The sequence below is a fragment of the Platalea leucorodia genome (assembly GCF_965183815.1).
Source record: "Platalea leucorodia genome assembly, chromosome: 7".
Lineage (NCBI taxonomy): Eukaryota > Metazoa > Chordata > Aves > Pelecaniformes > Threskiornithidae > Platalea > Platalea leucorodia.
Window position 1 is genome coordinate 12,324,853 of NC_138829.1, and position 13,661 is coordinate 12,338,513.

The 13,661-nt window shown below is 47.0% G+C and overlaps 1 protein-coding gene across 1 annotated transcript; it reads right to left on the reverse strand.

Annotated features, from left to right (window-relative positions):
- Positions 1 to 221: 221 nt before the first annotated feature.
- Positions 222 to 11,937, reverse strand: LOC309592790 (tumor necrosis factor alpha-induced protein 2-like; the record flags this gene model as incomplete). Its single annotated transcript, XM_082316600.1, has 11 exons — positions 222 to 544; positions 963 to 1,084; positions 2,250 to 2,405; positions 3,293 to 3,415; positions 4,402 to 4,525; positions 4,721 to 4,819; positions 4,909 to 5,009; positions 5,854 to 5,979; positions 7,242 to 7,356; positions 8,986 to 9,613; positions 11,595 to 11,937. The coding sequence occupies 11 exons, from the start codon at positions 11,935 to 11,937 to the stop codon at positions 403 to 405; spliced, it is 2,079 nt and encodes a 692-aa protein (XP_082172726.1). The 3' UTR covers positions 222 to 402.
- Positions 11,938 to 13,661: the final 1,724 nt, after the last annotated feature.

The following is a 13,661-nucleotide window of genomic DNA, read 5'->3' on the forward strand; positions in this document are numbered from 1 at the left end:
TGTTTCCCTCCATTTCCTTAGAAGACAAAAAGCTACATAGGAGGTGCCTGCTCGGTCTGGGCTAGCTGGGGAGTCAGCGACGTGGCCTTCACAGCACCCTGTGAGGTAGACAGAGGTCAGAGCTCCAGGGCAGTGTCCAGGCAGAGAACGTGGTGGCACCAAGGAGACCTTGGAGGAAGCAGCCCCGGTCCTTGCAAGCACTGCTCCTCCCACGGGTGCCCCCTTTTCCCGGCTGTGCATGGAGGACAGTGATTCCCACAGAGATGCTGAGCACCGGATTAGGACGAAGTACTTGCTGTAGGAAAAGGTGGCAGTGTGCACTGTGCATGGCTCCAGGGGACAGTCTCCATCCCCGCCTTAGCCCACAGTCCGGCACAAGGGGGTGCCAAGGGGTGCCTTGGCCTAGGACACATTTATGTTGGAGAAGAGCGGGGCCCCAGGCGACGTGGATGCTGCGCTGTCTGCCAAGTAGCCTAGGATGCTTTTGAGTTCACCGCGTGACAAATTGGCTTTGATGTACAGGAATGCTTCCAGGTGCCTTTTGCTGTGGAAGAGAAACGGGCAGGTGTTATCTCCTCCCATAGATCTCTGTGTGCCGGGTCCCTTGCGCCAGGATGTGGCCCCCACCCAGTGGTGGGAGCTGAGGTCCCTGGCAGGTGCCAGCTCAGCATCTGGTGATCCTACATGGGATCCAGCGCTGCCCCGGGAAGCTTGGGGTAGAGTAGGGAATCTCCAAGGCAAAGGAGAAAATCAGACCAGAATTTGGAATATATAAATAGGCCTTTTTTAATAGTTTATTCTGTTGTCTGATCACACTGGGATTGCCACAGCCTGGCAGGCATCTCCCACCCATTTTTATAGACTCAGGCTATATGAACCTCACCTATACAAATATTTGACTCTTTCCTGACTCAATTAAAATTCCATACAAGTATTTGCAAATCTGCTTCAGCATCTCTTACCGGATATCTGGGTATGTCGTGGCGAGTGTTGCAACTTCAATTTTAATAGCACCTAAATCCTGAAGTCGGATTATTTCAGCCAGTTTGGGGAGCGCTGAATTCAGCCACATGGCTTGAGACCCCTGCCAGAAGAGAAAGCAGTCAGCAGGGCATTGTGGAGGTGCAAACCTCCGTCCAGCCCAGGAGCTCTGTTTCACCACGGGTGCCGCCGAGCCAGCTCCTGAGGCTGTTTCCTGGCGAGGGGCAACGACACGGCAGCGATTTGAGGTGCCTCATTGTTTTCAGTGATGTTTCTAGTCCAGACTTTGCCTGTGCCAGCCTTGGAGAAGTTGGATTACTTTGGTTGTGGTTTTTAATCTGCTTACACAAGTGGTGTAGGGTTTGTCTAAGACTGGGGTTTCCACATCCACCTTGACAGACTCTCTTTGCTTTTCCCTTCCATCACGTTTTCCTTTCCTTGGGGTTCTATGCTGCCTGGCGTGTGTATGAGGTCTGATGGGCAAGGTAATGCACTAGCATGTGCTGCTCTCTCCCAGCTCTGCACACAACCCTGCCTGTAGCATCTCCAGGCATTGCCAAAATCCTTTCCCTGCCCACTCAGGTAAAAGCCCCAACTGGACCTGTTTGCTGGCTGTTGGATATCTCAAGGCAGCGGCTGCCTGACCTCCCACCCACACCAAGTGATGCTCAAGCATGTTCCTTCTCCTATCAAACACATATGGGGTGGTGGAGGACAGGGCTTGACTTCACTTTTATGCAGGCAAATTTAGAGGTGTGAAAGGAAGGAGGTAATCTCAGAGGAGAGGGAAGGGTGTTTCAACCATGCAGAAAAAGCAAGGGTCTCTGGTGGAAGGAACCCTTGTGTACCAGAGACCCCACACTGCCCGTTCCAGCCCCTGCCGGACCTAAAAGCAGCAGAGTGAGGGAAATCAAGGGCGAGGGGGAAGGGTCAAAACCCAAACTCAGCATAAGTTGTACTGAAACCGGAGAACTGCAGTGTTTAGCTAAATCTTCTGACTCCATTAATATAAGCCTTCAAAAGGAAACCACTGCCTACAGGACAAAGGAAGACGAAATCATCGCGCTCTATCTGGGGGTGGGCAGGCTGGTGGCAGGGGAGCCTTCCTGCCCGCAAGCACTTAGAGACTCCTTTCTGCCTAAGATTCTTCCTTCCAGGAAATTAAGCCGAACTGGAAAAGTTAACGAGAGGCCCCAGAAAATTTATTTTCCTGTTTTTCAGTGTGCCCATGACCCATGCTGGTGTGGACATGACGAGCACTCACGTACATTGCTGGTGCAGAAGGCTTCCAGGTCGGCAGCGTTCTTGGAGATCTGTTGGGCCAGGTTTTGCTGTTGTGCTGGAGTTTTCAGGCTGACTTTCCTTTTCAGCAGCCTCACGATGTACTCTTTAACCAAACGGGCATGGATCTTCTCAACAATAGCCTGTTGGGAAGGAGAGGAAGATCCATCTATCGTTTGCTTGGGGACAAAACAAACCATGTGGGTGGATGGAGGACAAAAACGTCTTGGATGTTGTAAGACATGCCCCACCAAATGCCTGCTGCTGATCACACGTGAGGAACAGTGCTGGTTGCCAACCTCCCCACGACTGGTTACATGACATCCTAGATGCCGAGAATTTCTTTGTACTCAAACTAATGAAGTGTGGGAAATTCCAAATGTTGTTTTCTTCTGGGAAGAGTTGAAGGCGTGGAAAAGATCTAACATGCATTAGAGAAGAAGTAGCAGTACTCCAGAGAAACAGGAATTCACACTGTTCCTCTCTCTAATACACAAAACATCATAATTTTGCTTCAGCTACTAAGAAGACAAAGGCAGGAAATGAAAGATTTTTTTATGTGGTGGTGTTTCATATATACTCCAGCATTACTGAAAATGTGGTTGTGGCTCAGTTATCTGGGATTTGTCCCTGTTGCATCCATCTTCTCTGGTCCTTAGGGCAACCAAAGGAGCCATGAGACAGAACCCTGCAATTGCATCCGTGTTTCAAGGTTGCTAAACCAAACCCATACATAAATAAAGCCATATTTTAGGTGATCCCTAGAGCACTTTCTCTGCAGCAAGGGTGGTTTTCTCTGCAAACACTGCAGCAGAGCTACAGGAGCCTGCTGCTGCTGGAGAAGAGTAAGATTTATATGGTTAATCTAGGTAAACTGCACACTGATGGAAATCCTGCCTGAGAGGGCTCTCCGATGCCAGGCCGGCTCGTCAGCTTAACGTGGGTCAAGGCAACTCCAATCACAGAGGATCAGAGCTGAAAACGCAGCCTCAGTGTCCCCTAATCCCTCTGATATGTCTCTTGGACTTACGTGGTAGAAAGGGTCCTTTAGGGTCCGAAAGTCTGAAAGGTGTGTGCTGGTGGTTTTAATGATCTCGTTCATAATTTCATTGCTGGAGTCCCACTTATTTTCTGTAAACTTCTTATAAATTGGCTGAAAAAAGAGAAATCTGCTTAGTTCCCCCAAAACAAATTCTATGCACATGTATATTTAGCATTTCTATATGTACAGTATCCCACATAGTGATAGCATGGCATGCAGTCCTGTGCGGGGACATGTGACAATGACTTACAGGGGCAGGGGAAGGGGGGGCTGTATTGGGTTTGTGCCCCCTTCTTGGTTCCTCATGATGAAGAAGACTGAGGGCTTGAAAGGCTCATATTGGAGATGCTTTTTTTATTTCCACATTTTTAATGTTTTGTCCATACCATCTTGTCTGATTAGAGAATGATGGGACCATCGGGGAAAAAAATGAATCATTATGAGATGTTTTCAACCACAATTTTTCTTGGCCACAGTAAATAAATATGAAAATGAAAAAGCACCCCTGCTCTGTCAAATGCCTTCCAAAAGGCCCTACAGAGAGAGCAGGAGAGATTGTGGCTGAACATTCCTGACTCCTACGCCTTCCCCTCCACCACACTTGCTTAACTTAAAAAGCTTGTGTTATATATAAAAAAAAAAAAAGAAAAAAAAAAGAAAGAAAAAAAAAAGGAAAAAAAGAAGAAAGAAACCAGAAGTGCCTTTCAGGCCACCTTTATGAAGAAGCCAAAAGCTGCGTAATTGCAGTTCATGACATTTGTGATTGCTTCCCGCAGCTTGGAGTGTAAACATTTGCTGGTTGAGACTCTCTCTCCTGCAGCAGTTATTTTAGATGTGATCAGCATGTTTTATGTTCGTCTGCACAGTCATGCCTATGCAGCTGCACCTGTTTAGCCTGCAGGCTTGAGGACCAGTTCAAGGAGAGGTGATTCAGAGTTTTCTGACTGATGCTGAGAGGTGACCTGCCCCACAGCCCTTCTGAACTTTGCTGCATTTCAATCAGAGATTTGGGCAACCAACAGCATGGCAGGGGAACATGCCTGGTACTGGCACAGCTGAGCCATGGGGCAGGAGGGTCTGGGTCACGGATACGGTACCTTCAGCTGGGCAAACAGCTGCTGAAGCAGCACGTCAAAGCCACTGTTTTCAATGTCACTGAGAGTGCTGAGGATACTGGCTTTATTGTCGTCCTTTTCTGCCATGTTTTTCTCTGCGTAGTCTCTGCAAGGAAATATCAGCAAGGTCAGAATGATCTGTCCTCAAAAGAGATATATAGGGAGAAATTCAGAGGTCTCCAAACCTTCCTCTGCAGGCAGATGGACCTTCCTCTGCCCACTCTGGAGTACCTCGCCTCTATCACACCATCATCCGTTGCCTGCTGAGGAAGGAGCAAAACCTTCTCTTTTGGACCCTTACCTAAAATTCCAGCAGTTGTTGATATTTGCAATCAGTATAGGCTTGTAGTGTCTGTGCTTCTTGCTTTTCTCCTTAAAGTCTTCAAAAGCATCCTTGTAGCTGGAGGGGAGACGGGAAGAGGAGAGGCGGATGAGTGCGTGCCCCGGGCGGCTCTGCCAGCCCTGCTGCCCAACGCTGCCTTACCGCACCTTTTCAGGAAGGCAGGCAGCTCCCTCGACAGGCGATGCGACAGCTCCTCGCCCACTGCCGTGCTGATGTCCTTGGCTCGCTTCTGGCCGCTGTAGACACTCTAACAAACAAACAAACAAACAAGATCCATTTTAAATGCCGTCTGCTCCAAAAAGGCCATGTTCACTGGTTAAAAAGGCCACAAATCCTTAACTGCAGTAACTGTGCCGAGCTCTACTGCACCCCTCCCTGTGACTGAGCCAGGGACCATGCAGAGCGGCTATACTTATTTGGTGGGTTCAAGCCAATTTTGAGCTCCATTTTCAAATGGGGAGAGAGGTGAAGAAGAAAGAAGCATTAAAGAAAGTCTATAAAACAGCTGAGAAAGTGGGGAAAGTGACACTTTGTTTTTTTGCTTTCTTTGCTGAACGTCATATGATTGCATTAAAAAAAAACAATTTAAGCACAACCACCTCAATACATGACAGTTTTATTTTTTAAAAGTAAACTCTACTTATCCTCTGCAGCCAGAGGAGGGAGAGCGTTGAGCATGGGGAAAGGGCGTGAGCACTCGGAGCAGCTCTGCCCGTGACAGTATCCCCGGGAGCAAGCAGGGCAACAGCACCGTGCCGCTTCCCCGCTCAGCTAAATCTGTCTCTTGTCTCTCTGCTGCTACATTATCCAGCGCCTAATGGCTTGGCTTCGGCCGGGGTGCAGAAGAGACCACACAGGGAGAAACGAAGGCAGCTTTCCTGCTTGTTTTGCTTATAGAGGAGTTTGTCTCTATCACATGCTAGCCCAGGACCATGCCAGACCCTGGGTTAGGGCTGCCCCGTACCACCCACCTCCGCCACCACCTACACAAGCGACTTGGCCTTTCGCTTTCCTGAACTGACCATAGCTAGTCTCACACCCTAAATACAGGCAGGATGCATTTGTTTATTTTTAATATATATCTGTATTACCTGGATAACAAATATTGCTAGTAGTTCACTCTGAAAATGCCCATTTAGTTTCTCTGGTTCTTTGTCTTCTTTCCATCTTTGGATTTCTTTATCTAAACATTTGCTCAGTGAATTTTTGACAGTAGCCTTTAGGGAAGGAAGAACAACAGCATTTACCACAAAGTGGACGTAGCAGTTCCTGCCCTACGCAGGTTTTACTTGTCCACCCACCATTTCTCTGGCTGAGCATTTTTCCTTGTCCCTGGCTGAGAAATAAAGGCTCCTTGTTAGGAGACGCCTTATCCACAGCCTCATGGCAGCAAGGACAACCCCCTCACAATATCCACCTATGCAATAGCGAGTTGAATATTTCAGGGTAGGAAGGAAGATCAAGATCTACGTCCTTGCCCCACCACGTCAGTGCTGATCTCGAGGGCAGGGGCAGGGAGCGGAGGGTCGGAAGCTTGCAGGCAGCTCTGCGTGCCAGAGCCCAAATTCCCCCAGCCACGCATTGCCTGTGCGCAACACTCAGTGCTACCCTCTGCGCCTGGTTTTGCAATCCTTTTTCGTGAGCATTTCTGACGTCTTATGAGCCCTAGAGAGTGAAAAAAAGTGTTCCCAGGTTTTCTCTGCTCCAGCCCTTCTTGCATGCAGGCTGTGCAGCAAGGCTTTGGAAATGGTCTGTACAGCAGCTGGCATCGATCTCTGGTCACCAAGTGTGTCGTTCATGTGCTTTGCAGCCCTCATACCCACCTCTCCCATCTGCAAACCATCACAGGCTACAGCTAAACCTGGAACTTGTCTCCTCATTTTCCAGGAATTCCAGCCCAAAATGCCAGAAGCACTAAGCTATGGGAGTACTGTAAAAGTTGCTTCTTGTTTCCATTAAGGGCAGAGTGATCCAAAAACCAGAGCAACTGTTATTTTCTGCGGGCCAGGCGATTCTCCATCAAAGAGACCGATTTTTCAAGACCAGATGTGCATGCTTTGCATTCACCCAAGGTCTGGCACTGCTGCAGAGACCAGAAGTAATTCTGAATCCATCATCTGCGAGGGGAAGCATAAGTCCCTCTGGGGATTTAGCAGAAAACTGGAAAGTTAGCCATAAAGATTTGTTGTTGGTTTTTTTTTCCACCTTCCTACCACAAGGTTTGCAAGAATAGAGCAGTTCTTTTCTGATGGCTCCCAGGGCAGAAGGCTGAGCTAAGCAGAAGTTTGCTCTGCAAGTCCCATCTAGCAGAAAGCCGACCTGTCCCCCAAAAAGAAACAAAAGCATTCTTGCTTTTGCTTCTCTCTAGAAGGGTGCGTGACCCACAGCTGAGAAGTGTGCATGCAGGACAAGTCAGGGCTCCTCCGAGGGATCATGTGGGAGTGGTAAAGGGAAGAGGAGGGACTGAACAGATTCTCACCTCTTCACTGTCAAGGTATTTCTTTTCAAGCTCTTTGCTCAGACTTGATGGCAAAAGGCTTCCAAGCTTAACTTTTTCCAACTCCTCTGCTAAAACATGATCTTTTCTCATATCTCTGGAATGAAAAAGCCAAACAATCACATTTTCCAAGGGCAGTGTAATTCAAGACAGCTGTTGATGCAAATCACTAACACTTTTTGAGGATATCAGTGAAAAAACAGATGGAAATGTACATGTCCTTAGTCCAGGAAGGACTTGGAGGAGCTGAATCTGTGCCAGGGGTGGGACCCTGAGCAATCCCGGGGAATGGAGTCATGTTCTGCTGAGCTCCTGAGCACCAGCCACTGCGCTGGGTATGGGGGACCCAAAGCAGCAGGACTAGTCCCAGGACACAGACTCTCCATCAATATAGAGAGGTGATCAGATGAAAAGCTGGCATTTTGTGGCTAGCTGGGAATGGAGCAGGCAGTTTCATACCCTGCTGTCATGTCCCCACCACAAGCTGTCTGAGCCCGGTGCTCCTCAGCAGCTTTGAGGGAAGGGAGCTGCCAGCCATGGGGGCCTCAGGCCAGCACTCGTGGGAGTGCTGATTTGGAAGCAGCCTCTCCCTCTGGAGCTGCAGAGAATAATCCTGAGCATCGCCCGATTCCCATGTTTGTACATGACCCAGCTCCACGGAGGTACACCGTCGTGCTTCCTGCACACGGGCTGTTTCTGATATGATGCTGGAAGCTGGGGCCAGGCTGTTTGTGCAACCCTCCTCCTCCTCACTGCTCCCTTCACTGCTGGCTGTGGAGAGAGGGGGTCCCTGAGCAGACACCTGGACCTGGCCTCTGGGAACACCCCGCAAAGTAGCTACTGCCCTGGCCAACACCATCCCCAGCACTGGGCTGTGCTGCTCTGGCTGAGCCCTGCTCCTTGCAGCTACTGATTTCCAAGCACATGCTGGTTCAGGCCCGAATATCCTGACCTAGAGCACAGCACTGGCTCTGGAAAAATTCCAGGACCAACACTGACTCATTACACTCTGTCAACGAAACACGAGAAGGAAGAAGTGGAGGTGAAGGTTGAATGGCTTTAGAACAGCAGAAGAAGCGCTGCTGCTGTATTTACTGGTTTTCACCTAAGAAATGAGAGCCCTCGATTCTCCATCCAGTACTCTAAGTCACAACAAGTAATATTTTCAGTTCTATAACATATAGGGCTTGTGAAGATGAAGGGTGACCCTTGGCTGTTGATGTCCTCTCACAGGGGTGCACCCTTTGGTTTTCTAACCTGGAGGAGAGCACAGACTGCGGGTAATGCCTAAGCAACCTCCTCCATGCCCAGGATAATTGCATCACAGGTTGTTCTATTTATTGGCTGCCCTCTGGTCCAGAGGGCTGAAATTTCCAAATTTTCCAAGAATGAGTTCAGGTCTGCAACTGGAATAGAGATCAGGGCAATGAACCTGCCCAATTTACCCCACAAGTGAAGCCCTAAACATCTGTGTGCATGTCTGTTGCCCATAAGCCTGAATGGTGGGGCAAGCCCTTGGTTTACAGACTAGCAGCCTTGAGTGTGTCCCTTCTGACTGTCCTTGCCAGCTGGTGTACATCAGCACGATGCCAGTGACACTAAAACCTATCCAGGTACCAGACTGCATTGCAGTGATACCAATTCATAAATCAAGCAAATGTCTGGTTTGCAGCCAGTGAACCTGTGTTGATCACCAGGGATAAACATGTGTAAAAGCCTCACTTACTTTGGATAAATGTTGTGCACCCATGAGAGGAGGAGGTAAATATCCTTGTCTTCCAGATGAGACTCAGCATTTTTCTTCACCTGGGAGGCAAAATAATTGTGGTAGAGTTCTGCATATGTGCTGAACACATTAAACTCAGGAGGATAAAGCTGTTTCATGTACTTTACAACTACTGTCAAATCTTCTTTCATTGTCTTCCCCATGTGCAGGAGGTTCTGTCCAACTTCAGAGAGGTTCTCAGTTCTAGGAGTACGGCTTGTGTCTTTCATTTGAGTCTCTACCGACTCCTTTACTGTAGCCATCCAAAGCTCTTTCCATTTTCTAGGTCTAAATTGCATGTTTTGGTCAGGTGGATTCTCCAACGTGTAGTTCTGATCTTCTTTCTCCTGCTCTTTCAGTGCATCTACTGCCTGCTGCAGCAGTTCTGGGTTTGTTTTTGCTAGCAGTAGGGAGTCTTTCAAGATGCTGAAGACTTTGTGCTTCAGAACTTCGTAGACGGACTCGATGTCTTGCTGGCTGGTGTTCAGTCCCTCCTCACTTTTGCTAGACAGGCTCTTCTCCAGGACAATCAGATACTGAGCAGCATCACAAAGCCTTTGCTCTTCAAGGAGATCCATGATTTGTTTGACTGGTGAAAAAAGAACAGCCTTTCTTTACCCAATAGTCAAGATATAAATTTCTATTTTATATAAAATGAAGGCTCTAGAATACTTTTAAAAAAACTGTTTGTATTTCTATAATGCTAGATCTTAGGCTCCTTCACTATATAAAAAATCTTTCTGTCTATTTAAAGATCAGATTATTTCTAGCCTGCCTCTAACGGGGGCAATGGAAATTTGATTACCTAGCACCAGTGTTTCATATGGACAGATATTCATGTGCTACCCAACATTTTTCCAACATTTAGATTTGGGGGGGGGTGTGTGTGTGTGTATTTATTTATTTATTTATTTATTATCCCCCTTCCCATTAATATGACCTCTAGTAAGAAGCATGGCTTTAGAAAAAAATGTAGTCTGAAAAATGTAGCTAAATAAGATGTGCTAGAGGAAATACCACATGGGTTTTCCAGAAATAGGTTGGCACAATCTAACCTGTGAAATTTTTTTGGACGACACATTTAGCAGGCAAGATAAATACAATTGAACTATCTTATCTGAACTACAGCCAGTTACTTGATATGGTGCAATCTGGGAAATTGTTAGTTAACTGGAGAAGTTATATCCCAAAATAAGTTTTGTTAGGTGTGTAAGGTTTGTACGGAAGGCCCTGGGTGGAGAAAGCGTACATTATTCATGAAACTCATCTTGCTTCATATTCTCCTTAGAGACTGTGGCACAAAAGCTGGGAGTGCCCTGTTGGCATCTGCTGATTACACAAAGTTCAGAGACATTATCGAAACTGAGGGCTTGGTGTATTATACAGGAACAACAGGATAACTTGAATAGTAAATGGGCTGAAATTTAATAGCACAAAGTATAAGATACAAATTCAAGAGAACAAAAGTTACTTAGCAACAAATAGGATTTTCTGCTGCAAGCTGGATGTGAATCAGCTTGAGATGGAGGAGGAAGAGAGATGCCTGGAGAATTAGTAAATCATTACTGTGAGATGATGGTGAAAATGGCAGATACAACCCCAGGAGATATCCATTGAGGAACGTCCAGCTGACATAAGAAAATGGTTAACATATTGTACCAGGCATTGGTGGTATCTCATCTGGAATATTTTCTGCAATTCTGGTTGCCTTCTTTCAAAAAAAGACATTGGGAATGGGGCAATGCAGCAGTAAGAAGAAGGACACGAAGGGCCTGTTTTCAGTAGACTTGGTTAATTTAGTTGAGCAAATTCAAGGCCGAGAAGGAAAACCACCAGTTAGGGAAAACATTTGACACATGGAGAAAGAGAAGCCAATTAGCCAGGTAAAGGCTTGTCTGGAAATGAGATAATTTGTACTGAAACAGTGAGACTTTGGAAAAGCCCCCCAGTAAAGGAGGTAGGGCTAAAAAATGAACTTATTTTAAGGTACAGCTTGCTAAGTTTATGAACCAGGTAACGAGATACGTCACCTGAGGTGGCAGGTGAGCCTTTGAAGTGCCAAGGGGCACTTTTGTCTCCAGTTCTGGGTTTCTCTGAGCAGGTATTTTTTTCACCTCTCCAAACACCCTGCAGGGACAGTGCCCACGACTGGAGGAGCTGTACGTTCATATATCAGCTCTGGGAAAGACCTATGCATGCTGCTCACTGCTGTCCCTGGGGAAAGAGGAGATTTCACAGGGTGGTGGTTTCATGGAGGAACAGAGCAGAGAGGTATATCTTGGTTTCTTACCCACCCACAGATCTCTGTGCTGTAGAAGGTAGAAATAAGTTTCATTGTGGACAGAAAACCTGCAAACTGGCAGTTCCTCAAGGAGTGTGCCCTTGGTACCAAAGGACCAGGACTTGAGGTCATGTTCCCCTCAGCCCATGTTTCCCCAGGCTCCTTGGCCAAGTCACTTTAATCTGTCAGTGCCCTTGTTTCTCAAGGGGACAATTCTCCACCTTGTGCAGCCCCTCTAGAGGTAACTATGGCCTATGAGGTGGTGCAAGGAGGATGGAGGAGCACTTACCACTGGGTGGCTTGGTCTTTTTCATCTTCTTAAGTGCACTTGTAAGCATTCCCTTTATTCCTTTCTTCCCTTTTTCAGGGCTGTCCCCAGCAGAGGTGCAGCTCCCATTGCTCGTGATGGAAGATGCACGTGAGGGTCTGCAGGCTGCCTCTGGCCTTTCACTTTTCATCTTCTCCTGGTCCCTGGACCAGATCGCATCTCCAGAAGGTTCAGGACAGGCAGGGACCTGCTCAGCTACTGATGTCAAAGGGTTTTCAAGCTGTGTGTTTGCACCAATGCAACCCTCTGATCCATTGCGTATTCCAATAGGACCACTTTGGAAAAAAGGTAACATTTTCATCATTTTCCTACTAGCCTGTAAATTTCAGAAAGAACTGGTCAGATTATAACAGTTTGCATAAAAACTACTAGGCACAATGTGGCAAGGTGTATTCCCATTAACAAAAATGAATTCTGGAGTGAGTTGTCCCTGTGTGGGTGGTGTGGGGAGCGCTACACACGTCTGGTAGGAGCACAGCTCTGCAGGAGAGCTCCTGAGCAACGTCACCTCAGGTAACTGTGAGGACAGAAGCCGCTCTCTGGTCTAATAAATAACTTAGAGAAAATCGATGAGTGATTTTAAGGGTGATTCAAATGGCCTGATTTGAGACCTCGAGCTTGTCTGGATACAGAAGAGCAGGGCTCTCCCACGTGATGCTGTGGGAGTACAGACATGAGCATGGATGTTGCACATGACTGATGTGGGTGGGTGGGACAAGCGTCCTGTGCCTATTCAAAGCAACCACGAAACTCCCATACCTTTATACGGCATCGGGACCAATTCCCACCTTCCTCAAGGCCTGTTTTTGCTGATCTCTGTTCATCTGGCTGCAGATCTGTTTGTGGAAGCACTCATGTAGCTACTTGCACACTGAGTTTGCAAGTACAGCATGAAAATGAGACGAGCTTAACAAGCCAGGTATGCATCAGTCTTTGCTGAGCAAAAGTCCTGCTGGTTTAACTGTGTCCCTATTTAAGTCAGTAATAAAAGTCTTAGCTTTATTGAGGAGAGCTCCCAGAGAAGGTGGCTGAGAGTTCAGAAACATCGGGGGTGTGAGAAGCATGGTTAAAAGGATGGGAGTGTGGGAAGCACAGCAATATCTCCTGATATGAGCATCACGAGGCTTATCACTTTAGGCCCCAAAATCCCAGTCAGAAGCACAGCTTCAATGCTCTACGTGCAGCCCACATCCCTACAGAGGCAGACACAAGCTCAGGGACACATTCAGACCCTTCAAACCCACTCACAGACTACATAATCTCATTTTCAAAACAGTCCCAGGGTGACTACAGCATCCCAAGATAAGGAAACTTCAGCGCAGCTTGTTGCAACTTCAGTGTAACTTGTTGGGTGTTTTCAAACACCTGGGAGCAATGATTGTGCCATCTGTTTATGTTGAAATGTGGGGCTGTAGTGGGGGCTGTGGCTTGTGCAGAAGGAAATGCTAGTGAAATGGGGTGGTGGAGGGGGCAAGTTTCTGATAGCAGGGACTAACCAGACTGGACTTTTCCCAGAGCTGCTAAATGAAACTGGTGCTAGTGACCAGGGCTGCTGCGTGTCCAGAGCTGTCCTCGCCTGGCTGAGGGGCAAACAGGAACAAGGCACGAGGGGCGGTGTGGTTTAGCCTTGTTTAAACAGACATTATCCTGCCAGAGTCCTGCTCTACCACCAACACTCCTGCTCTACAAATAATTAACAATAGAAATTTGTTATTCTAACAACATCTTAGTATTTATATTTAGAATTATTTATGTATAGGTATCATTTATTATATTGCTATAGATTTATTTGCATAATTACATTCATTTATATAATGATTATAGTTATATAATTATTGTAAATAAATAAAGTGACTCATAGTTTCCAATCCTTGTTCTAACAACACTTTTTTTAAGCGACTTTCTGGGAAACCAGCGCACTTCTGCATGAAGAACTCTCAGGCAAGTTTTGGCTTACTTGTACTGCATAAGGGCAGAGGAATTAGGCTTTAAAGAAAGGAACAGTCTGGCTTCAGTTATAAGGCCACA